Below are 25,758 nucleotides of genomic sequence, written 5' to 3' on the forward strand. Positions count from 1 at the left end.
TATTATTATTATTTACATTTGAACATAAATGGAATGGCTCATTGGATCAGTCTAAAACTGTGCACATACACTGCTGCCATCTAGTGGCCAAAATTGAAATTGCACCTGGGCTGGGATAATACATCATCATGGCCTTTGTCATCATCAAAACAAATACCAAAAAACTCATGTTTTTTTTCTTTGTATTGTCTTTTACCAGTTCTAATGTGTTTTACTCTCCAACATTAATTTCCTTTCAAACGGTACCTATAATATACATATCCTTGCTTCAGGTCCTGAGCTACAGGCAGTTAGATTTGGGTATGTCATTTTAGGTGAAAAAAAAAGGATCTGATCCTTAAGAGGAATTATTAAGAACAAAGCCAACAGGAACTATGCATTCCAAATAGGGCTCTGGATGATATAGAATACTAGACAGTACAGTCAGGATGACATAGACTACTAGACAGTACAGCCAGGATGGCAGACTACTAGACAGTACAGCCAGGATGATATAGACTACTAGACAGTACAGTACAGCCAGGATGATATAGACTACTAGACAGTACAGCCAGGATGGAAGACTACTAGACAGTACAGCCAGGATGGCAGACTACTAGACAGTACAGCCAGGATGACATAGACTACTAGACAGTACAGCCAGGATGGCAGACTACTAGACAGTACAGCCAGGATGATATAGACTACTAGACAGTACAGCCAGGATGATATAGACAGACAGGATGGCAGACTAGACAGTACAGCCAGGATGACATACAGCCAGGATGATAGACTAGACAGTACAGCCAGCCAGGAGACAGTACAGCCAGGATGATATAGACTACTAGACAGTACAGCCAGGATGATATAGACTACTAGACAGTACAGCAGGGATGATATAGACTACTAGACAGTACAGCCAGGATGGCAGACTACTAGACAGTACAGCCAGGATGACATAGACTACTAGACAGTACAACCAGGATGGCAGACTACTAGACAGTACAGCCAGGATGACATAAACTACTAGACAGTACAGCCAGGATGATATAGACTACTAGACAGTACAGCCAGGATGATATAGACTACTAGATCGTACAGCCAGCCAGGATGATATAAACTACTAGACAGTACAGTCAGCCAGGATGGCAGAAGTACAGCCAGGAGGATGTAGACTACTAGACAGTCCAGCCAGGATGACATAGACAGACTACTAGACAGTACAGCCTGGATGACATAGACTACTAGACAGTACAGCCAGGATGATATAGACTACTAGATCGTACAGCCAGCCAGGAGGATATAGACTACCAGACAGTACAGCCAGGATGACATAGACTACTAGACAGTACAGCCAGGATGACAGAATACTAGACAGTACAGCCAGGATGACATAGACTACCAGACAGTACAGCCAGGATGATATAGACTACTAGACAGTACGGTACAGCCAGGATGATATAGACTACTAGACAGTACAGCCAGCCAGGATGATATAGACAACTAGACAGTACAGCCAGGATGACATAGACTACTAGACAGTACAGCCAGGAGGAGTACAGCCAGGATGACATAGACTACTAGACAGTACAGCCAGGATGACTACTAGACACAGCCAGGATGACAGACGACTAGACAGTACAGCCAGGATGACATAGACTACTAGACAGTACGGTACAGCCAGGATGACATAGACTACTAGACAGTACAGCCAGCCAGGATGACATAGACTACTAGACAGTACAGCCAGGCTGATATAGACTACTAGACAGTACAGTACAGCCAGGATGACATAGACTACTAGATAGTACAGCCAGGATGACATAGACTACAGCCAGGACTAGACAGTACAGCCAGATGACATGATATAGACTACTAGACAGTACAGCCAGGATGATATAGACTACTAGACAGTACAGCCAGGATGACATAGACTACTAGACAGTACAGTACAGCCAGGATGACATAGACTACTAGATAGTACAGCCAGGATGACATAGACTACTAGACAGTACAGCCAGGCTGATATAGACTACTAGACAGTACAGCCAGGATGATATAGACTACTAGACAGTACAGCCAGCCAGGATGACATAGACTACTAGACAGTACAGCCAGGATGACATAGACTACTAGACAGTACAGCCAGGATGACATAGACTACTAGACAGTACAGCCAGGATGATATAGACTACTAGACAGTACAGTACAGCCAGGATGACAGACAGTAGCTCTGTGAACTTGTCTTAAAGTCAACTCTTCGGGCATCGTGGTTTCCAAGACAACCAACTACAGTCGACGAGATAATTCAGCCCTCTTCCACTGTGAAGGAGTCTGTTCCAAACGGCACCTCTCTTACCTCTGAGATTCAGAGACTGCACGTGACGAATAAACTTTGATTTGATCCGGTCTTGAAGGCTGGTTTAACTTCGTCCAGTAAGCGTAACATAATTCACTCCGCTTCCTATTCCTATGGGCATAGTGGGAACGAATACAAAACGTACAGTATGATCATCAGTGTGGCAGTACGTTTCTCCTCCTCTTTTCCTATTAGCCACGTGCGGTATGTCATTTACCTATTGACCTTATGGCCTATAAGCACTGGCACAATAACAAACAGTCCTCACGCTTGCCGTTTAACCTACGGGCTTCACCGTCCTCTCTCCCAACCAACGGGCATAAATGTTGAGATGTGTTTATATATGTGAATTTATCCTTATTCTCTCACTTGCTGTTTTTCCAACAACAATTTACAGTCTCGATAGCAGCAGTAACGGATAGGGCCACCTGCCGTCATGTCGTCAGGCTCCGAGGATCTTCCCTCTGTGACGAGGACATTTCCCAAACTATGTAACAAGATTCCATATTGCATTCTGTCTTTGTTCATTCACTTCAGCCTGTACTCGATTGAACTACTGTTGACCAGGGCCCATAGGGCTTGTAAGTGCACTATATAGGGAATAGGGTGCCATTTGGGACTAAGTAGTGCACTATATAGGGAATAGGGTGCCATTTGGGACTAAGTAGTGCACTATATAGGGAATAGGGTGCCATTTGGGACTAAGTAGTGCACTATATAGGGAATAGGGTGCCATTTGGGACTTAGTAGTGCACTATATAGGGAATAGGGTGCCATTTGGGACTAGGTAGTGCACTGTATAGGGAATAGGGTGCCATTTGGGACTGAGTAGTGCACTATATAGGGAATAGGGTGCCATTTGGGACTAAGTAGTGCACTATATAGGGACTAGGGTGCCATTTGAGACACAAATGGTTTCTGTCTGAGAGGGCGTGGCTTCTTTTTTATCTGATCACAGGAAGTTAGTCCTTTTATGGTTATTTAGCTCACTGTTAGTCACTGTGAATGGAGTCTTCTTTTGGTACAGACCTAGCCTACATCAACCCTGTGGAATTAATTCCTCTCCCCATCAATTACACTGAAATGGCTAGCTGCTGTTAGTTGGTACTATACATAGTAGCATATTTAGGAATGTTCCTCAATATCGAGACGGAAATTGTATTCAATCTGAAAATGAAAGGTGGATTAATACAGTACGTTGGATTTATAAACTGTGAAACAACAATGTGTGGATCCACAGGTCTCATCTTTATCATTTAATGAAAAAAAACTAAACTCTTTTTCTTGTCATCTTTAGTTTAGTCCAGGGCTCTCCAACCCTGTTCCCGAATAGCTACTGACATATTTAGTTTAGTTTAGTCCAGGGCTCTCCTACCCCGTTCCTGAAGAGCTACTGTCATCTTTAGTTTAGTCCAGTGCTCTCCAACCCTGTTCCCGAATAGCTACTGTCATCTTTAGTTTAGTCCAGGGCTCTCCTACCCTGTTCCCGAATAGTTACTGTCATATTTAGTTTAGTCCAGGGCTCTCCAACCCCGTTCCCGATGAGCTACTGTCATCTTTAGTTTAGTCCAGGGCTCTCCAACCCTGTTCCCGAAGAGCTACTGTCATCTTTAGTTTAGTCCAGGGCTCTCCAACCCTGTTCCCGAAGAGCTTCTGTCTTGTAGGGTTTTAACTCCAACCCTAATCTAGCACACCTGATTCTAATAATTAACTAGTTGATATGCTGGTTAGTTACAACATGGGTTTGGAGTGAAAACCTACAGAAGGGAAGCTCTCCAGGAGTGCCCTGGTTGAGTTCATAGATTGGTTTGGTCTAGCCCATCCAACCATATATTGGATTGGTTGATTAAGTCCATAGATTGGTTTGGTCTAGTACATCCAACCATAGATTGGTTTGGTCTAGTACATCCAACCATAGATTGGTTTGGTCTAGTACATCCAACCATAGATTGGTTTGGTCTAGTACATCCAACCATAGATTGGTTTGGTCTAGTACATCCAACCATAGATTGGATTGGTTGATTAAGTCTATAGATTGGTTTGGTCTAGTGTGCTGTTCTGCTATGCTACAGTCTATGGTTTGGTCTAGTGTGCTGTTCTGCTATGCGACAGTCTATGGTCTGTTCAAGGGCCATGTTTCTTTCACTGCAGTGTTGAAGATTAGTTGCCGTGGTGACTTGGTACCGTGTGGGTGCAGAAACATCTATCCAATATTTCCATTATACACTGCTCAAAAAAATAAAGGGAACACTAATATAGCACATCCTAGATCTGAATGAATGAAATATTCTTGTTAAATACTTTTTTCTTTGCATAGTTGAGTGTGCTCACAACAAAATCACACAAAAATTATCAACGGAAATCAAATTTATCAACCCATGGAGGTCTGGATTTGGAGTGACACTCAAAATTAGAGTGGAAGACCACACTACAGGCTGATCCAAATTTGATGTAATGTCCTTAAAACAAGTCAAAATGAGGCTCAGTAGTGTGTGTGGCCTCCAAGTGCCTGTATGACCTCCCTACAACGCCTGGGCATGCTCCTGATGAGGTGGCGGATGGTCTCCTGAGGGATCTCCTCCCAGACCTGGACTAAAGCATCCGCCAACTCCTGGACAGTCTGTGGTGCAATGTGGCGTTGGTGGATGGAGCGAGACATGATGTTCCAGATGTGCTCAATTGGATTCAGGTCTGGGGAATGGGCGGGCCAGTCCATAGCATCAATGCCTTCCTCTTGCAGGAACTGCTGACACACTCCAGCCACATGAGGTCTAGCATTGTCTTGCATTAGGAGGAACCCAGGGCCAACCGCACCAGCATATGGTCTCACAAGGGGTCTGAGGATCTCATCTCGGTACCTAATGGCAGTCAGGCTACCTCTGTGCGGCCCCCCGAAGAAATGCCACCCCACACCATGACTGACCCACCGCCAAACCGGTCATGCTGGAGGATGTTGCAGGCAGCAGAACATTCTCCACGGCGTCTCCAGACTGTCACGTCTGTCACGTGCTCAGTGTGAACCTGCTTTCATCTGTGAAGAGCACAGGGCGCCAGTGGCGAATTTTCCAATCTTGGTGTTCTCTGGCAAATGCCAAACGTCCTGCACGGTGTTGGGCTATAAGCACAACCCCCACCTGTGGACGTCGGGCCCTCATACCACCCTCATGGAGTCTGCTCAAACGGTCAGAAACAGACACATGCACATTTGTGGCCTGCTGGAGGTCATTTTGCAGGGCTCTGGCAGTGCTCCTCGCACAAAGGAGGTGGTACCGGTCCTGCTGCTGGGTTGTTGCCCTCCTCCAGCCTCCTCCACGTCTCCTGATGTACTGGCCTGTCTCCTGGTAGCGCCTCCATGCTCTGAACATTACGCTGACAGACACAGCAAACCTTCTTGCCACAGCTCGCATTGATATACCATCCTGGATGAGCTGCACTACCTGAGCCACTTGTGTGGGTTGTAGACTCCGTCTCATGCTACCACTAGAGTGAAAGCACCACCAGCATTCAAAAGTGACCAAAACATCAGCCAGGTAGCATAGGAACTGAGAAGTGGTCTGTGGTCACCACCTGCAGAAGCACTCCTTTATTGAGGGTGTCTTGCAAATTGCTTATTATTTCCACCTGTTGTCAATTACATTTGCACAAAAGCATGTGGAATTGTCAATCAGTGTTGCTTCCTAAGTGGACAGTTTGATTTCACAGAAGTGTGATTGACTTGGAGTTACATTGTGCTGTTTAAGTGTTCCCTTTATTTTTTTGAGCAGTGTATTACCTCCGGCGATCTCCTGATGTCCTTTAAGGATTGTTGTGGACTTAGAAGCTCCAATTTTGTTGTTTTTCTATTAAAAATAAAAACATTCTAAAATGTGATTTTGAGTGATGAAAACCTACAAAAACAGGGACAAATCTGAAACCTGGAAAAACGAAACTAAGATTTTATAGGGTCCTTGATAAGGCTCATGATCTATTCCTGGGTTACTTTTACATCTGTACCGAAACAAACGATTACCCCAAAACCTTAATACGTACCTGACTGTGGGTTTGGTGAACACCACTAATTATTATTGTAAAATGGATAAACATTCCTTACAATGAATAGAGGCTCAGAAATGGCAGTGAAATCATTGATAATGAATGATTCTTTAATTGAAGAAAACAACAACAACAACAAGACACTTGCTGCTGCTTGGTAACAGAGGGTTTGGATCAGGAAGGAGAGGAGACGAGAGCAATCGATTCCTTTTAACACTGAAATCATAATAAATCATACCTTCTTTAATGCACAACTCAAACAGCTGGTTGGGCTGGCTCCACCCGATTGCCATGGAAACGCATAAACGTCACCAAGCTGAGCACTGGAAAATCTAAATGAATCTCGTCTTGTTTTAACTCCAATTTAAATAAAATCCGTAGTCGAAAAGCTTTTGTCCCGAATTTCAGCCCCCCCCCCCCCCATGAGTGTTCTCTTAAAATTAAAAAAACTCTGTATTTGTTTCAAAACATGAACATAAAAAAATAAAAATAATTCTGCCTTAAGACTAGCAAAAATAATTAACAATAGCATTACTGTCAATATGATTACCTATATGTTAGTAAATTATGGCATCGTTGTGGTTTGACCACAGAAGTGATGACCTCACTGTGATTTGCTCACAGAAGAACACGTGTCCCAATGGGCGGTGGGTGAAGATTTCACTTTAGGACCAATGGAATGGTCTAAAAATGTGCTAACTCCGCCCACCCGGTCCACGCAAAACCACCTCGCCCAATGTCTCAAAATTGCGACACCCTTTTTAGAGTGACGCCAAACCAAGAAACTGGATTATTAAAAACCCATAGAAAAGCCACCCTAAATTGAGTCTCAGGCTTCTGAAATGACACCCAATCCCTAAAGTCTACGGTTTACTGTAGCCCTAAGTCTACGGTTTACTGTAGCCCTAAGTCTACGGTTTACTGTAGCCCTAAAGTCTACGGTTTACTGTAGCCCTAAAGTCTACGGTTTACTGTAGCCCTAAAGTCTACGGTTTACTGTAGCCCTAAAGTCTACGGTTTACTGTAGCCCTAAAGTCTACGGTTTACTGTAGCCCTAAGTCTACGGTTTACTGTAGCCCTAAGTCTACGGTTTACTGTAGCCCTAAGTCTACGGTTTACTGTAGCCCTAAGTCTACGGTTTACTGTAGCCCTAAGTCTACGGTTTATTGTAGCCCTAAGTCTACGGTTTACTGTAGCCCTAAGTCTACGGTTTACTGTAGCCCTAAAGTCTACGGTTTACTGTAGCCCTAAAGTCTACGGTTTACTGTAGCCCTAAAGTCTACGGTTTACTGTAGCCCTAAAGTCTACGGTTTACTGTAGCCCTAAAGTCTACGGTTTACTGTAGCCCTAAAGTCTACGGTTTACTGTAGCCCTAAAGTCTACGGTTTACTGTAGCCCTAAGTCTACGGTTTACTGTAGCCCTAAGTCTACGGTTTACTGTAGCCCTAAGTCTACGGTTTACTGTAGCCCTAAGTCTACGGTTTACTGTAGCCCTAAGTCTACGGTTTACTGTAGCCCTAAGTCTACGGTTTACTGTAGCCCTAAGTCTACGGTTTACTGTAGCCCTAAAGTCTACGGTTTACTGTAGCCCTAAAGTCTACGGGTTACTGTAGCCCTAAAGTCTACGGGTTACTGTAGCCCTCAAGTCTACGGGTTACTGTAGCCCTCAAGTCTACGGGTTACTGTAGCCTACGGGTTACTGTAGCCTACGGGTTACTGTAGCCTACGGGTTACTGTAGCCTACGGGTTACTGTAGCCTACGGGTTACTGTAGCCTACGGGTTACTGTAGCCTACGGGTTACTGTAGCCTACGGTTTACTGTAGCCCTAATGTCTACGGGTTACTGTAGCCTACGGGTTACTGTAGCCCTCAAGTCTACGGGTTACTGTAGCCCTCAAGTCTACGGGTTACTGTAGCCTACGGGTTACTGTAGCCTACGGGTTACTGTAGCCTACGGGTTACTGTAGCCTACGGGTTACTGTAGTCTACGGGTTACTGTAGCCCTAAAGTCTACGGTGTACTGTAGCCCTAAAGTCTACGGTTTACTGTAGCCCTAAAGTCTACGGTTTACTGTAGCCCTAAAGTCTACGGTTTACTGTAGCCCTAAAGTCTACGGTTTACTGTAGCCCTAAAGTCTACGGTTTACTGTAGCCCTAAAGTCTACGGGTTACTGTAGCCCTAAAGTCTACGGGTTACTGTAGCCTACGGGTTACTGTAGCCTACGGGTTACTGTAGCCTACGGGTTACTGTAGCCTACGGGTTACTGTAGCCTACGGGTTACTGTAGCCTACGGTTTACTGTAGCCTACGGTTTACTGTAGCCCTAATGTCTACGGGTTACTGTAGCCTACGGGTTACTGTAGCCCTCAAGTCTACGGGTTACTGTAGCCCTCAAGTCTACGGGTTACTGTAGCCCTCAAGTCTACGGGTTACTGTAGCCTACGGGTTACTGTAGCCTACGGGTTACTGTAGCCTACGGGTTACTGTAGCCTACGGGTTACTGTAGCCCTAAAGTCTACGGTGTACTGTAGCCCTAAAGCCTACGGGTTACTGTAGCCCTAAAGCCTACGGGTTACTGTAGCCCTCAAGCCTACGGGTTACTGTAGCCCTCAAGCCTACGGGTTACTGTAGCCCTCAAGCCTACGGGTTACTGTAGCCCTCAAGCCTACGGGTTACTGTAGCCCTCAAGCCTACGGGTTACTGTAGCCCTCAAGCCTACGGGTTACTGTAGCCCTCAAGCCTACGGGTTACTGTAGCCCTCAAGTCTACGGGTTACTGTAGCCCTCAAGTCTACGGGTTACTGTAGCCCTCAAGTCTACGGGTTACTGTAGCCCTCAAGTCTACGGGTTACTGTAGCCCTCAAGTCTACGGGTTACTGTAGCCCTCAAGTCTACGGGTTACTGTAGCCCTCAAGTCTACGGGTTACTGTAGCCCTCAAGTCTACGGGTTACTGTAGCCCTCAAGTCTACGGGTTACTGTAGCCCTCAAGTCTACGGGTTACTGTAGCCCTCAAGTCTACGGGTTACTGTAGCCCTAAAGTCTACGGGTTACTGTAGCCCTAAAGTCTACGGGTTACTGTAGCCCTAAAGTCTACGGGTTACTGTAGCCTTAAAGCCTACGGGTTACTGTAGCCCTAAAGTAGTACACCGTAGGGAACAGGGTATCATTTGAGACGTAACGGGTCCTTAACCAAACGATCACCTGGCACCTCAGGTGCAATCATCATGTCTTGAACTTCTTCTCTGAGGTCTCCGACCCCCCTGACCCCTCCCCTGACCCTTGACCTCTTGACCCAAGGTGAGTCCGTTTCAGCGCACCCTGGGCTTGGCCTCTCTGAGACGACGACGACGACCCCCCCTCCTCCGCCTCCTCCTCCTCCTCCACCAGGGTCCTAGTGCCTGCTGATTTCAACTCTAAGGTCTCTCTCTCTTCCTCGGAGTCTGAGGATTCAAATAGGTCTGGAGCCAGGCGACCCCTACAGCCTACCGGCACCTCAGTCATGTCAAGGTGCTGCAGCCCGTTCAGCCCAGGGCTGTGGTGTCTGGAACTAGGGGAGATCCAGTGACTATGATCTGACTCGTCGGCCTCTTCAGGACTATCTAAGCCCTCGGCCATTCTCTCTAAAGCAGCCCTCCTCTCCCCAACCCTTCCCGCCCGGGACTCGTTCCTCTGCTGCAGGGCGTCTTGAGACAGAAGGGAGGCGATGAGGAGCCCCTCCTGCTCCGCTCGGTCGTCCTGGCTGTCCAGAGACACTGCAGGGCTAGAACCAGGGAGGGTGTGCGTCTTGCGTCTCCCCGTTTTAGAGCCACTTCTGTGGGGTCCGATCTGAACCGAGTCCTGGTCCTGCTGAAGCTCCGTGGAGGACGCGGAGGAGGATGAGGCCTCGTCGATTGAGATCTTGGGGTAGGAGCAGGAGTCGACCCCCCCGGGGTACAAGGCCTGGGCGGACTCGGGGCGCCCCCCACTGGACAGGCGGGGGAAGTGCATGCGGCGCCACCGGGCTGCAGTACGTTGTCTCCTACTGGCTCTCCTCTGCTCCTCGTCCTCAGAGCTGGTGGAGGAGGTGGAAGAGGAGGAACTAGAGGAGGCGCCGGCCGGGGAGGAGGTGGGGCTGGAGAGGGTGGAGTTGTCTCGGGGGCTGGGAGAGCGAGGCCGGGGCATGGGGTCTGGCCAGAATCCACTGGAGTCAGAGTCCTCTCCCACCAGGTCCAATAAGAACACAGACTGCTGAAATCTGCTGCCACGCCTCCTCGGCTGCAGTGGCTCCACCCCTTCAGGATGCTCCGCCCCCTCGGGGGCAGCTAATGAGGACGAAGAGGAGTGGTCTGAGTCGGCGGTAGCAGCAGCAGAGGGCGGCACAGGCGTGGCGACTCCACTCCCAACCAGGACCCCGGCGCCGTCTCCTACAGCCCGTGTGGAGCGTTGTCCCCTGGCGTGGAGCTGCAGGATGGCCCCCTCACTCAGGTCACTGTCTGAGTCCGAACTCCAGCCCTCGATCTCCCGGCGAACCAGAGAGTCAAAGAAGGCCATCATACGAGGATCCTCCTGGATGGACTGAGATGACATGCACCAGTTCTTAATTAGTCACCACAAAATGTGTGTGTGTGTGTGTGTGTGTGTGTGTGTGTGTGTGTGTGTGTGTGTGTGTGTGTGTGTGTGTGTGTGTGTGTGTAGGGAGTGCACTATATTAGGGAAAGGTAGTGCGTTATATTAGGGAAAGCTAGTGCACTATATTAGGGAAAGCTAGTGCACTATATTAGGGAAAGCTAGTGCACTATATTGGGAAAGGTAGTGCACTATATTAGGGAAAGGTAGTGCACTATATAGGGAAAGGTAGTGCACTATATTAGGGAAAGGTAGTGCACTATATAGGGAAAGGTAGTGCACTATATAGGGAAAGGTAGTGCACTATATAGGGAAAGGTAGTGCACTATATAGGGAAAGGTAGTGCACTATATAGGGAAAGGTAGTGCACTATATAGGGAAAGGTAGTGCACTATATAGGGAAAGGTAGTGCACTATATAGGGAAAGGTAGTGCACTATATAGGGAAAGGTAGTGCACTATATAGGGAAAGGTAGTGCACTATATAGGGAAAGGTAGTGCACTATATAGGGAAAGGTAGTGCACTATATAGGGAAAGGTAGTGCACTATATAGGGAAAGCTAGTGCACTATATAGGGAAAGCTAGTGCACTATATAGGGAAAGGTAGTGCACTATATAGGGAAAGCTAGTGCACTATATAGGGAAAGCTAGTGCACTATATAGGGAAAGCTAGTGCACTATATTAGGGAAAGCTAGTGCACTATATTAGGGAAAGCTAGTGCACTATATTAGGGAAAGCTAGTGCACTATATTAGGGAAAGGTAGTGCACTATATTAGGGAAAGGTAGTGCACTATATTAGGGAAAGGTAGTGCACTATATTAGGGAAAGGTAGTGCACTATATTAGGGAAAGGTAGTGCACTATATTAGGGAAAGGTAGTGCACTATATTAGGGAAAGGTAGTGCACTATATTAGGGAAAGGTAGTGCACTATATAGGGACAAGTAGTGCACTATATTAGGGAAAGGTAGTGCACTATATTAGGGAAAGGTAGTGCACTATATTAGGGAAAGGTAGTGCACTATATAGGGAAAGGTAGTGCACTATATTAGGGAAAGGTAGAGCACTATATTAGGGAAAGGTAGAGCACTATATTAGGGAAAGGTAGTGCACTATATTAGTGAAAGCTAGTGCACTATATTAGGGAAAGGTAGTGCACTATATTAGGGAAAGGTAGTGCACTATATTAGTGAAAGCTAGTGCACTATATTAGTGAAAGCTAGTGCACTATATTAGGGAAAGCTAGTGCACTATATTAGGGAAAGCTAGTGCACTATATTAGGGAAAGGTAGTGCACTATATTAGGGAAAGCTAGTGCACTATATTAGGGAAAGCTAGTGCACTATATTAGGGAAAGCTAGTGCACTATATTAGGGAAAGCTAGTGCACTATATAGGGAAAGCTAGTGCACTATATTAGGGAAAGCTAGTGCACTATATTAGGGAAAGGTAGTGCACTATATTGGGAAAGGTAGTGCACTATATTAGGGAAAGGTAGTGCACTATATAGGGAAAGGTAGTGCACTATATTAGGGAAAGGTAGTGCACTATATAGGGAAAGGTAGTGCACTATATAGGAAAGGTAGTGCACTATATAGGGAAAGGTAGTGCACTATATAGGGAAAGGTAGTGCACTATATAGGGAAAGGTAGTGCACTATATAGGGAAAGGTAGTGCACTATATAGGGAAAGGTAGTGCACTATATAGGGAAAGGTAGTGCACTATATAGGGAAAGCTAGTGCACTATATAGGGAAAGCTAGTGCACTATATTAGGGAAAGCTAGTGCACTATATTAGGGAAAGCTAGTGCACTATATTAGGGAAAGCTAGTGCACTATATTAGGGAAAGCTAGTGCACTATATTAGGGAAAGCTAGTGCACTATATTAGGGAAAGCTAGTGCACTATATTAGGGAAAGGTAGTGCACTATATTAGGGAAAGGTAGTGCACTATATTAGGGAAAGGTAGTGCACTATATTAGGGAAAGGTAGTGCACTATATTAGGGAAAGGTAGTAAACTATATTAGGGAAAGGTAGTGCACTATATTAGGGAAAGGTAGTGCACTATATTAGGGAAAGGTAGTGCACTATATAGGGACAAGTAGTGCACTATATTAGGGAAAGGTAGTGCACTATATTAGGGAAAGGTAGTGCACTATATTAGGGAAAGGTAGTGCACTATATAGGGAAAGGTAGTGCACTATATTAGGGAAAGGTAGAGCACTATATTAGGGAAAGGTAGTGCACTATATTAGGGAAAGGTAGTGCACTATATTAGGGAAAGGTAGTGCACTATATTAGGGAAAGCTAGTGCACTATATAGGGAAAGGTAGTGCACTATATAGTGAAAGGTAGTGCACTATATAGGGAAAGGTAGTGCACTATATAGGGAAAGGTAGTGCACTATATAGGGAAAGGTAGTGCACTATATAGGGAAAGGTAGTGCACTATATAGGGAAAGGTAGTGCACTATATAGGGAAAGGTAGTGCACTATATAGGGAAAGGTAGTGCACTATATAGGGAAAGGTAGTGCACTATATTAGGGAAAGGTAGTGCACTATATTAGGGAAAGGTAGTGCACTATATTAGGGAAAGGTAGTGCACTATATAGGGAAAGGTAGTGCACTATATAGTGAAAGGTAGTGCACTATATAGGGAAAGGTAGTGCACTATATAGGGAAAGGTAGTGCACTATATAGGGAAAGGTAGTGCACTATATAGGAAAGGTAGTGCACTATATAGGGAAAGGTAGTGCACTATATAGGGAAAGGTAGTGCACTATATAGGGACAGGTAGTGCACTATATTAGGGAAAGGTAGTGCACTATATTAGGGAAAGGTAGTGCACTATATAGGGAAAGGTAGTGCACTATATTAGGGAAAGGTAGTGCACTATATTAGGGAAAGGTAGTGCACTATATAGGGAAAGGTAGTGCACTATATAGGGAAAGGTAGTGCACTATATAGGGAAAGGTAGTGCACTATATTAGGGAAAGGTAGTGCACTATATTAGGGAAAGGTAGTGCACTATATAGGGAAAGGTAGTGCACTATATAGGGAAAGGTAGTGCACTATATAGGGAAAGGTAGTGCACTATATTAGGGAAAGGTAGTGCACTATATAGGGAAAGGTAGTGCACTATATTAGGGAAAGGTAGTGCACTATATTAGGGAAAGGTAGTGCACTATATAGGGAAAGGTAGTGCACTATATAGGGAAAGGTAGTGCACTATATAGGGAAAGGTAGTACACTATATAGGGAAAGGTAGTGCACTATATAGGGACAAGTAGTGCACTATATAGGGAAAGGTAGTGCACTATATAGGGACAAGTAGTGCACTATATAGGTAAAGGTAGTGCACTATTAGGGAACAAGTAGGGACAAGTAGTGCACTATATAGGGACTCATTTGGGACGTGGACCGGTGTTACCTGCGAGACGTAGTCGTGGCTCAGACCGCTGCCGCTGTTCAGGACCAAGTTGATGTACTCCTCGTGGCTGTACAGACTCCTGGACTTATCCTCCACACGACTATCCAGGTCTCCCAGACTCTCCGTCTGCTGGTAGGGGCTCCACGCCTGGGCGTCGGACGGAGGGGTTTCAGGGGCAGAGGAGAAGGACAGGAGAGGAGGGTCAGAGTTTAAATTGAACACCTGGTTGGGCTCTCACACCTCTGGTTCGTTGAAGATGATGATGGACCAACAGCAGACTACCTGGAGGAGGTTATGATAAATTAACACCACATCCTTTCCTTTTACAAGCTCAGGACGCTACGTTTGTCTGGGCTGGAGAGGGGCAGAGAGACAGTGGAGAGTGGCAGAGAGACAGTGGAGAGTGGCAGAGAGACAGTGGATAGTGGCAGAGAGACAGTGGATAGTGGCAGAGAGACAGTGGATAGGGGCAGAGAGACAGTGGATAGGGGCAGAGAGACAGTGGATAGGTGCAGAGAGACAGTGGATAGGGGCAGAGAGACAGTGGATAGGGGCAGAGAGACAGTGGATAGGGGCAGAGAGACAGTGGAGAGGGGCAGAGAGACAGTGGAGAGTGGCAGAGAGACAGTGGAGAGTGGCAGAGAGACAGTGGAGAGTGGCAGAGAGACAGTGGATAGGGGCAGAGAGACAGTGGATAGGGGCAGAGAGACAGTGGATAGTGGCAGAGAGACAGTGGATAGGGGCAGAGAGACAGTGGATAGGGGCAGAGAGACAGTGGATAGGGGCAGAGAGACAGTGGATAGGGGCAGAGAGACAGTGGATAGGGGCAGAGAGACAGTGGAGAGTGGCAGAGAGACAGTGGAGAGTGGCAGAGAGACAGTGGAGAGTGGCAGAGAGACAGTGGAGAGTGGCAGAGAGACAGTGGAGAGTGGCAGAGAGACAGTGGAGAGTGGCAGAGAGACAGTGGATAGGTGCAGAGAGACAGTGGATAGGTGCAGAGAGACAGTGGAGAGTGGCAGAGAGACAGTGGATAGGTGCAGAGAGACAGTGGAGAGTGGCAGAGAGACAGTGGATAGGTGCAGAGAGACAGTGGAGAGTGGCAGAGAGACAGTGGATAGGGGCAGAGAGACAGTGGAGAGTGGCAGAGAGACAGTGGACAGGGGCAGAGAGACAGTGGACAGGTGCAGAGAGACAGTGGAGAGTGGCAGAGAGACAGTGGAGAGTGGCAGAGAGACAGTGGAGAGTGGCAGAGAGACAGTGGAGAGTGGCAGAGAGACAGTGGAGAGTGGCAGAGAGACAGTGGAGAGTGGCAGAGAGACAGTGGAGAGTGGCAGAGAGACAGTGGAGAGTGGCAGAGAGACAGTGGAGAGTGGCAGAGAGACAGAGGAGAGTGGCAGAGAGACAGAGGATAGTGGCAGAGAGACAGAGGATAGTGGCAGAGAGACAGTGGATAGTGGCAGAGAGACAGTGGATAGTGGCAGAGAGACAGTGGAGAGTGGCAGAGAGACAGTGGAGAGTGGCAGAGAGACAGTGGAGAGTGGCAGAGAGACAGTGGAGAGTGGCAGAGAGACAGTGGAGAGTGGCAGAGAGACAGTGGAGAGTGGCAGAGAGACAGTGGAGAGTGGCAGAGAGACAGTGGAGAGTGGCAGAGAGACAGTGGAGAGTGGCAGAGAGACAGTGGATAGTGGCAGAGAGACAGTGGAGAGTGGCAGAGAGACAGTGGATAGTGGCAGAGAGACAGTGGATAGTGGCAGAGAGACAGTGGATAGTGGCAGAGAGACAGTGGATAGTGGCAGAGAGACAGTGGATAGTGGCAAAGAGACAGAGGATAGTGGCAGAGAGACAGTGGAGAGTGGCAGAGAGACAGAGGATAGTGGCAGAGAGACAGTGGATAGTGGCAGAGAGACAGTGGATAGGGGCAGAGGAGAGTGGCAGAGAGACAGTGGAGAGTGGCAGAGAGACAGTGGAGAGGGGCAGAGAGACAGTGGAGAGGGGCAGAGAGACAGTGGAGAGGGGCAGAGAGACAGTGGAGAGTTGCAGAGAGACAGTGGAGAGTGGCAGAGAGACAGTGGAGAGGGGCAGAGAGACAGTGGAGAGTTGCAGAGAGACAGTGGAGAGTGGCAGAGAGACAGTGGAGAGTGGCAGAGAGACAGTGGAGAGTGGCAGAGAGACAGTGGAGAGTGGCAGAGAGACAGTGGAGAGTGGCAGAGAGACAGTGGATAGTGGCAGAGAGACAGTGGAGAGTGGCAGAGAGACAGAGGATAGTGGCAGAGAGACAGAGGATAGTGGCAGAGAGACAGAGGATAGTGGCAGAGAGACAGTGGATAGTGGCAAAGAGACAGTGGATAGTGGCAGAGAGACAGTGGAGAGTGGCAGAGAGACAGAGGATAGTGGCAGAGAGACAGAGGATAGTGGCAGAGAGACAGAGGATAGTGGCAGAGAGACAGAGGATAGTGGCAGAGAGACAGAGGATAGTGGCAGAGAGACAGTGGATAGTGGCAGAGACAGTGGCAGAGAGACAGTGGAGAGTGGCAGAGAGACAGTGGATAGTTGCGAAGAGACAGTTGTCTCAGTCAGAGACAGTGGATAGAGGTGAAGAGACAGAGTTGTCTCAGTCCGTCTTCACCTCAAGCCCTCTGACTCATAAAGGGACAGGGACCCATACAGGTGGTGGGGAAATCACCTTTTATTTTTTTATTTTTTATTTTACCTTAATTTTACTAGGCAAGTCAGTTAAGAACAAATTCTTATTTTCAATGATGGCCTAGGAACAGTGGGTTAACTGCCTGTTCAGGGGCAGAACGACAGATTTGTACCTTGTCAGCTCAGGGATTCGAACTTGCAACCTTTCGGTTGCTAGTCTAACCACTAGGCCACCCTGCCGCCCCACCTAGAGCTGATCACCCGATATTCTAGATGACCCTTTGAATGAGCACCCACTATGTTGTGCTAACTAGAAGTTTTAGTTTGTGTATTTAACATAACCCCATGTAACATCTGGGTGTCCATTAGTTTAGGCACCAAAAGTCACTTTTCAATTCGATCGAGTTGCAACATAAAACCGATCGGAATGCCGAAGTCATGCCGTCATTTTTGTTTTGTTTTGTTGGTTATGTCATATGGAGGATCCACCGAGCCTAATCCCTACAACAGGGCTCTTCCTGGAGATCTACTGTCCTGTAGGTTTTTAGTCCAACCCTCTTCCTGGAGATCTACTGTCCTGTAGGTTTTTAGCCCAACCCTCTTCCTGGAGATCTACCGTCCTGTAGGTTTTTAGCCCAACCCTCTTCCTGGAGATCTACTGTCCTGTAGGTTTTTAGTCCAACCCTCTTCCTGGAGATCTACTGTTCTGTAGGTTTACAGTCCAAACCTCTTCCTGGAGATCTACCGTCCTGTAGGTTTTTAGCCCAATCCTCTTCCTGGAGATCTACTGTTCTGTAGGTTTACAGTCCAACCCTCTTCCTGGAGATCTACTGTCCTGTAGGTTTACAGTCCAACCCTCTTCCTGGAGATCTACTGTCTTGTAGGTTTACAGTCCAACCCTCTTCCTGGAGATCTTACTGTCCTGTAGGTTTACAGTCCAACCCTAATTTAACACATCTGATTCTACTAATTAGCTGCTCAACAAAACCTTAACTAGCTGAATCAGATGTGCTAAATTTTCGGTTAGACAGTAGATCTCCAGGAAGAGGGTTGGACTGAAAACCTACAGGACAGTAGATCTCCAGGAAGAGGGTTGGACTGAAAACCTACAGGACGGTAGATCTCCAGGAAGAGGGTTGGACTGAAAACCTACAGGACAGTAGATCTCCAGGAAGAGGGTTGGGCTAAAAACCTACAGGACAGTAGATCTCCAGGACAGTAGATCTCCAGGAAGAGGTTTGGACTGCCCTGCCTTACAATGGAAACTCCAACATAAATATCTTCAAACATGTAACTTGAAATTACACCAAATCTTATGTACTCGTGACTACTGGTTTCATCTACATTTTCTGCGTATTTACAAGAAAACGAGGTTGCTATCCAACTAGCCTGTAGCACTGCAGAGTAAGTAGGTTACCAACACCTAGCTGTGGGTGGCAGGTAGCCTCGGGGTTAGAGTGTAGAGGTGGCAGGGTAGCCTCGGGGTTAGAGCATTGGGCCAGTAACCGAAAGGTTTCTGGTTTGAATCCCCGAGCTGACAAGGTAAGAAAAATCTGTCGTTGCGCCCCTGAGCAAGGCACTGTTCCCCGGGTGCCGAATACGTGTTGATTATAGCAGCACCCCGCACCTCTCTGAGGGGGTTCGGTTAAATGCGGAAGACATTTCAGTTGTACAACTAGCTTCAATAGCAAATTGAGCCACATTAAAGCAAACCAACCTTTTCGGATTACCTAAAGCCATTCAGCTAACGAGCCTCGCTAGCCAACCACCACAGTTGACAGTTAGCCACAAATTACAACTCGAGACCAACTTGGCACAAGCAGGAACCCACAGTACACAACTAAAACAAAGCCAGCAGATACAAAGCAACAAGAGAACGGAGACTTACAGATGAACGGCTGATGCCCATCCAATGGTAAAGAGTGGATGAGTTTGCAACCAAAGAAGAGCCAATGAGGGAGGCGCTTCAGAGGCCATTTTACCATCCAAGGAAGAGTCCGTGAGGGTAGCTCACCCAATAGTGATATAGTGAGGTAAATCTGAAGTAGATAGACTCCTGAGGCAATAACCCAAGAGGTGGCGATCGGAGGAAAGCTCCAGGCAGATGGAAATCGTCACAACAGCAGTCGGTGAACACGAAGCCAAGATCAAACATCTCTGGTTCCTTACTTCAGAGAACAGGTCAAAAAGTTGGACCAGACAAGTATAAGAAAAACAGACCGGTACTAAAATATTAGAGCAAACAGGAATTATTTTCCATTTTTGGTTTTGAGGCCTTCTGGTGCAGGAGATTCCGAGCTGCCTGGATCATGGGGGAAATCTGATTGGTTGATTACGTCACACCTCCTCGTGATTGGTGGATTGTAGCTCACCACAGCAAACACGCATGTCTCCATGGTTGGCTGAGATAAACCAGAAATCTCCACATGATGTTGACAAATAATGCATTCTATATAGTTAAGTTAATAAATATTTCAAAACATAATCATAAAAAAAAAAAATTATAATAAAAAAATAAATATATACAGCTAAATTACTTGGTCTATGACCACACTACGTTGTTACTTTGGTAAATAAAATAAAACTCATGCTTACCTTCCCTTTAAAAAGTAAGTTCCCAAGACAAATTGTGATGCAATGTATTGACATGATGTTGTGATGACATGAATCAATTGTGTCCCAAGTCATTTTTACAAATAAGTAAATAATAAGTCACACGCCTTTAACTGTTATAAATTATGTAAATAGAGCGAGAAAGAAAAGGACAGCAATAACGTCAAACGAAAATTCAACCATGGAAAAACTAAATCATGACGATGACTTGACGTGCAACAACATCACGACGACGTCATGGTGAGGTCTACTGACCTTGATGACCTTCTCGACCCCGGAGGAGCAGATCATATAAGTGCTGGGGTTGAACCGGACTTGGTTCACGATGGAACGGTGACCTTTCAGGACCATGGACGCTCCGTTGACCACACGACCCGGGCCTCCTGGAAGAGAGAGAGACTGTAATCTCAGGGACACAGATGGACACACCCGATAAGAAACACACACTTACCTGCTTCAGGATCCTTGGGGATTCTCCACATGTAAAGGTTGAAGTCATCTGATCCAGACAAGATGTACTGGAGGAAGACAACAGAGATTAAGACATTTCAACCCCCTATGGCACCCTATTCCCTATGTAGTGCACAACTTTAGACAAGAGCCCTATTCCCTATATAGGTGCACTACTTTAGATCAGGGCCCTATTCCCTATATAGTGCACTACTTTAGACCAGGGCCCTATTCCCTGCATGGTGCACTACTTTAGACCAGAGTCCTATTCCCTGCATAGTGCACTACTTTAGACCAGAGCCCTATTCCCTATATAGTGCACTACTTTAGACCAGAGCCCTATTCCCTATGTAGTGCACTACTGTAAACCAGGGCCCTATTCCCTATATAGTGCACTACTGTAAACCAGAGCCGTATTCCCTGCATAGTGCACTACTGTAAACCAGGGCCCTATTCCCTATGTAGTGCACTACTGTAAACCAGGGCCCTATTCACTATATAGTGCACTACTGTAAACCAGGGCCCTATTCCCTGTATAGTGAATAAAGTAGTACATTACATAGGGAATAGGGCCCTGGTTTACAGTAGTGCACTATGCAGGGAATAGGGCCCTGGTTTACAGTAGTGCACTACATAGGGAATAGGGTCCATTGGGGACAGAAGGGTACACATTATCATGGTGTTACGAACAACAATCAGGTAATACTCTCATCCCCATCTTGATAAAAAGAGAAGTTGATACCACATGATAAAATCACCAAAACTGTCTCGATAGTCAAGGGAACATCTATATTAGGAATCCTAAAGGTATTGCATTTCAGTAGAGGCATAGTATACATCCCAAATGGCTCCCTATCCCCTATGGGCTCTTTAAAAAATATATAGTTCACAATATAGGGAATAGGGTTGCATTTGAGACGCTATCTATAGACAGACGGGACAACAGAACCACACACACACACACACACACACACACACACACAGACAGACGGGACAACAGAACCACACACACACACACACAGACAGACTGGACAACAGAACCACACACACGCGCACACACGCACACACACACACACACACACACACACACACACACACACACACACACACACACACACACAGACAGACAGACGGGACAACAAAACCACACACACACGCACAGACAGACGGGACAACAGAACACACACACAGACAGACGGGGGACCAGAACCCACACACACACACAGACAGACGGGGCAACAGAACCATCAGGCCCAGTCCTTTTTCGGTGAAGGGCATATAGTCATAAAGCCTCAGAGTTAAAGGCGCTACGTCGTCAACCCGGTATCTCTGCGTCGTCACCCCCGGTATCTCTGCGTCGTCAACCCCGGTATCTCTGCTTCGTCAACCCCGGTATCTCTGCTTCGTCAACCCCGGTATCTCTGCTTCGTCAACCCCGGTATCTCTGCTTCGTCAACCCGGTGTCTCTGCGTCGTCAACCCGGTGTCTCTGCGTCGTCAACCCGGTGTCTCTGCGTCGTCAACCCGGTGTCTCTGCGTCGTCAACCCCGGTGTCTCTGCGTCGTCAACCCCGGTGTCTCTGCGTCGTCAACCCCGGTATCTCTGCGTCGTCAACCCCGGTATCTCTGCGTCGTCAACCCCGGTATCTCTGCGTCGTCAACCCCGGTATCTCTGCGTCGTCAACCCCGGTATCTCTGCGTCGTCAACCCCGGTATCTCTGCATCGTCAACCCCGGTATCTCTGCATCGTCAACCCCGGTATCTCTGCATCGTCAACCCCGGTATCTCTGCATCGTCAACCCCGGTATCTCTGCATCGTCAACCCCGGTATCTCTGCATCGTCAACCCCGGTATCTCTGCATCGTCAACCCCGGTATCTCTGCATCGTCAACCCCAGTATCTCTGCATCTTCAACCCCAGTATCTCTGCATCGTCAACCCGGTGTCTCTGTAGAAGACAGGGCATATTATTACGTCTTGCTCCTCGGGGTGCAGCGCAGAGTTGTTGTCAAGGAAGTGAGAACGTGTTTATAGAGGACCCCGCCCTCCAGCAATCATCAACCAATCATCAACCAATCATGTCAATGTGGAGCTATTCGGAGCCCTCCGCATCGTTACCACATTTGACAGGCGCAGGGCGATTCGGAGCTCAACTAGGCCTCTGCATGCCTCCGAAGTCTCCACAATTGCATCACACCGTCGCTTCCGACCACATTTTAGAATCAAGCGTTAAATTGTCTCCAAGGGCTCTGATTTAAGATCAGTTTAGTTTGGTCTTTTGAGATCATCATAAGATTACATGAACAGACAGGACCTGATCCTAGGATTAGCACTCCAGGCGCGTTATGAACAAACGGGGCCTCGAACCTCCGTGTAAATCAAGCAGCGAGTTCAGTACAGTAGAAATCTATTTACGACCAAAAAAAAATACAAAAAAAAAATAGCTTCTTTGAGGGAAGATAGAACCTGAGACGTGATGTAACTTGTACAAAACACACTGAGCAGAAATATGTCTGGTGCCAGCCAGCTAGGAGTCAAAACCCAAGCCAGAAGAGAAAAATGACCCAACATCTTCCCTGTCTCACCAGCGTAGCAGGTCTCCAACGGGTTGCAGCGTAATTATGAGAAACTCGGCAATAAATTCTGAAACGAGTCCCAACGCAAACAGTCAAACAAATCTCACAATGTATGGAGACGCCTCAAGCTCCCGGCTAATATCCAATCAAATCCACACGGACATTAACCCACTCCGAGTTAGACACAGTTGGCTTTAAAAAAAAAGACAAACATCTGCCAATATTTCCCCTGTATGTCTTTATGGTGCGTGAACGTCTCCCACTACCGTTGATAAGGATAACAAAGACCCCCCCCCCCAAAAAAAATCCAAATTAAATGTTAACTGCAGAAAGATTAAAAGATCTATTACACAATTCTAGACCAGCACATTCCCCTCTCTTACAACGCACAATTAAAGATCTATTACACAATTCTAGACCAGCACATTCCCCTCTCTTACAACGCACAATTAAATATCTATTACACAATTCTAGACCAGCCCATTCCCCTCTCTTACAACGCACAATTAAAGATCTATTACACAATTCTAGACCAGCACATTCCCCTCTCTTACAACGCACAATTAAAGATCTATTACACAATTCTAGACCAGCACATTCCCCTCTCTTACAACGCACAATTAAAGATCTATTACACAATTCTAGACCAGCACATTCCCCTCTCTTACAACGCACAATTAAAGATCTATTACACAATTCTAGACCAGCCCATTCCCCTCTCTTACAACGCACAATTAAAGATCTATTACACAATTCTAGACCAGCCCATTCCCCTCTCTTACAACGCACAATTAAAGATCTATTACACAATTCTAGATCAGCCCATTCCCCTCTCTTACAACGCACAATTAAAGATCTATTACACAATTCTAGACCAGCACATTCCCCTCTCTTACAACGCACAATTAAAGATCTATTACACAATTCTAGACCAGCACATTCCCCTCTCTTACAACGCACAATTAAAGATCTATTACACAATTCTAGACCAGCACATTCCCTCTCTTACAACGCACAATTAAAGATCTATTACACAATTCTAGACCAGCACATTCCCCTCTCTTACAACGCACAATTAAAGATCTATTACACAATTCTAGACCAGCACATTCCCCTCTCTTACAACGCACAATTAAAGATCTATTACACAATTCTAGACCAGCACATTCCCCTCTCTTACAACGCACAATTAAAGATCTATTACACAATTCTAGACCAGCCCATTCCCCTCTCTTACAACGCACAATTAAAGATCTATTACACAATTCTAGACCAGCCCATTCCCCTCTCTTACAACGCACAATTAAAGATCTATTACACAATTCTAGACCAGCACATTCCCCTCTCTTACAACGCACAATTAAAGATCTATTACACAATTCTAGACCAGCACATTCCCTCTCTTACAACGCACAATTAAAGATCTATTACACAATTCTAGACCAGCACATTCCGCTTTCTTACAAACCACAATTAAAGCCACATCCATGGCTGACAGGTGTAAAAAAGCGAGAACACGGCCATGCAATCTCCATAGACAAACATTGGCAGTAGAATGATCCGTACTGAAGAGCTCAGTGACTTTCAACGTGGCACCGTCATAGAATGCCACATTACCAACAAGTCAGTTCGTCAAATTTCTGCCCTGCTAGAGCTGCCCCAAACTGCCTCTGGAAGCAACATCAGCACAAGAACTGTTTGTCGGGAGCTTCATGAAATGGGTTTCCATGGCTGAGCAGCCGCACACAAGCCTCAGATCACCATGAGTCGTAAAGCGTGTCCCCATTGGACTCTGGAACAGTGGAAAAGCGTTCTCTGGAGTGATTAACTTTCACCATCTGGCAGTCCGACAGAGGAATCTGGGTTTTGCAGAGAACGCTACCTGCCACAATGCATAGTGCCAACTGTAAAGTTTGGTGGATGAAGAATAATGGTCTGGGGCTGTTTTTCATACTCAGTTCCAGTGAAGGGAAATCTTAACGCTACAGCATACAATGACATTCTAGATGATTCTGTGCTTCCAACTTCGTGGCAACAGTTTGAGGAAGGCCCTTTCTTGTATCAGCATGACAATGCCCCCGTGCTCAAATCGAGGCCCATACAGAAATGGTTTGTCGAGATCGGTGTAGAAGAACCAGACTGGCCTGCACAGATCCCTGACCTCAACCCCATCAAACACCTTTGGGATGAATTGTAACACTGACTGCGAGCCAGGCCAAACCGCCCAATATCAGTGCCTGACCTCACTAATGCTCTTGTGGCTGAATGGAAGCAAGTCCCCACAGCAATGTTCCAACATCTAGTGGAAAGCCTTCCCAAAAGAGTGGAGGCTGTTATAGCAGCAATGTTCCAACATCTAGTGGAAAGCCTTCCCAGAAGAGTGGAGGTTGTTATAGCAGCAATGTTCAAACATCTAGTGGAAAGCCTTCCCAGAAGAGTGGAGGCTGTTATAGCAGCAATGTTCCAACATCTAGTGGAAAGCCTTCCCAGAAGAGTGGAGGCTGTTATAGCAGCAATGTTCCAACATCTAGTAGAAAGCCTTCCCAGAAGAGTGGAGGCTGTTATAGCAGCAATGTTCCAACATCTAGTGGAAAGCCTTCCCAGAAGAGTGGAGGTTGTTATAGCAGCAATGTTCAAACATCTAGTGGAAAGCCTTCCCAGAAGAGTGGAGGCTGTTATAGCAGCAATGTTCCAACATCTAGTGGAAAGCCTTCCCAGAAGAGTGGAGGCTGTTATAGCAGCAATGTTCCAACATCTAGTAGAAAGCCTTCCCAGAAGAGTGGAGGCTGTTATAGCAGCAATGTTCCAACATCTAGTGGAAAGCCTTCCCAGAAGAGTGGAGGTTGTTATAGCAGCAATGTTCAAACATCTAGTGGAAAGCCTTCCCAGAAGAGTGGAGGCTGTTATAGCAGCAATGTTCCAACATCTAGTGGAAAGCCTTCCCAGAAGAGTGGAGGCTGTTATAGCAGCAATGTTCCAACATCTAGTGGAAAGCCTTCCCAGAAGAGTGGAGGCTGTTGTAGCAGCAATGTTCAAACATCTAGTGGAAAGCCTTCCCAGAGGAGTGGAGGCTGT

At 46.6% G+C, this 25,758-nt stretch overlaps 1 protein-coding gene across 2 annotated transcripts; it reads right to left on the minus strand.

Annotated features, from left to right (window-relative positions):
- Positions 1-8,516: 8,516 nt before the first annotated feature.
- LOC135530452 (DDB1- and CUL4-associated factor 5-like) lies at positions 8,517-20,590 on the minus strand. Of its 2 annotated transcripts, none has more exons than XM_064958772.1 (4): positions 20,112-20,590; positions 19,916-20,040; positions 14,405-14,551; positions 8,517-10,923 (listed from the first exon to the last, which is right to left on the minus strand). In XM_064958772.1, the coding sequence occupies exons 1-4, from the start codon at positions 20,140-20,142 to the stop codon at positions 9,592-9,594; spliced, it is 1,635 nt and encodes a 544-aa protein (XP_064814844.1). In that variant the 5' UTR covers positions 20,143-20,590; the 3' UTR covers positions 8,517-9,591. The 2 variants fall into 2 exon arrangements, with proteins under 2 accessions (XP_064814844.1, XP_064814843.1); XM_064958771.1 differs by having other exon boundaries at positions 19,916-20,043.
- Between the last annotated feature and the right edge of the window lie 5,168 nt (positions 20,591-25,758).

This window comes from Oncorhynchus masou, unplaced genomic scaffold (genome assembly GCF_036934945.1).
Source record: "Oncorhynchus masou masou isolate Uvic2021 unplaced genomic scaffold, UVic_Omas_1.1 unplaced_scaffold_1347, whole genome shotgun sequence".
NCBI lineage: Eukaryota > Metazoa > Chordata > Actinopteri > Salmoniformes > Salmonidae > Oncorhynchus > Oncorhynchus masou.

What these genes read in the sequence shown, in the direction of transcription:
- LOC135530452 (XM_064958771.1), bottom strand. Translation starts at nt 20,142, where the DNA reads ATGTGGAGAATCCCCAAGGATCCTGAAGCAG. An exon ending in CCCCAAGGATCCTGAAGCAG is followed by an intron (nt 20,044 to 20,111) that starts GTAAGTGTGTGT and finishes TCTCTCTTCCAG; the next exon opens with GAGGCCCGGGTCGTGTGGTC. An exon ending in GGGTCGAGAAGGTCATCAAG is followed by an intron (nt 14,552 to 19,915) that starts GTCAGTAGACCT and finishes TCCGACGCCCAG; the next exon opens with GCGTGGAGCCCCTACCAGCA.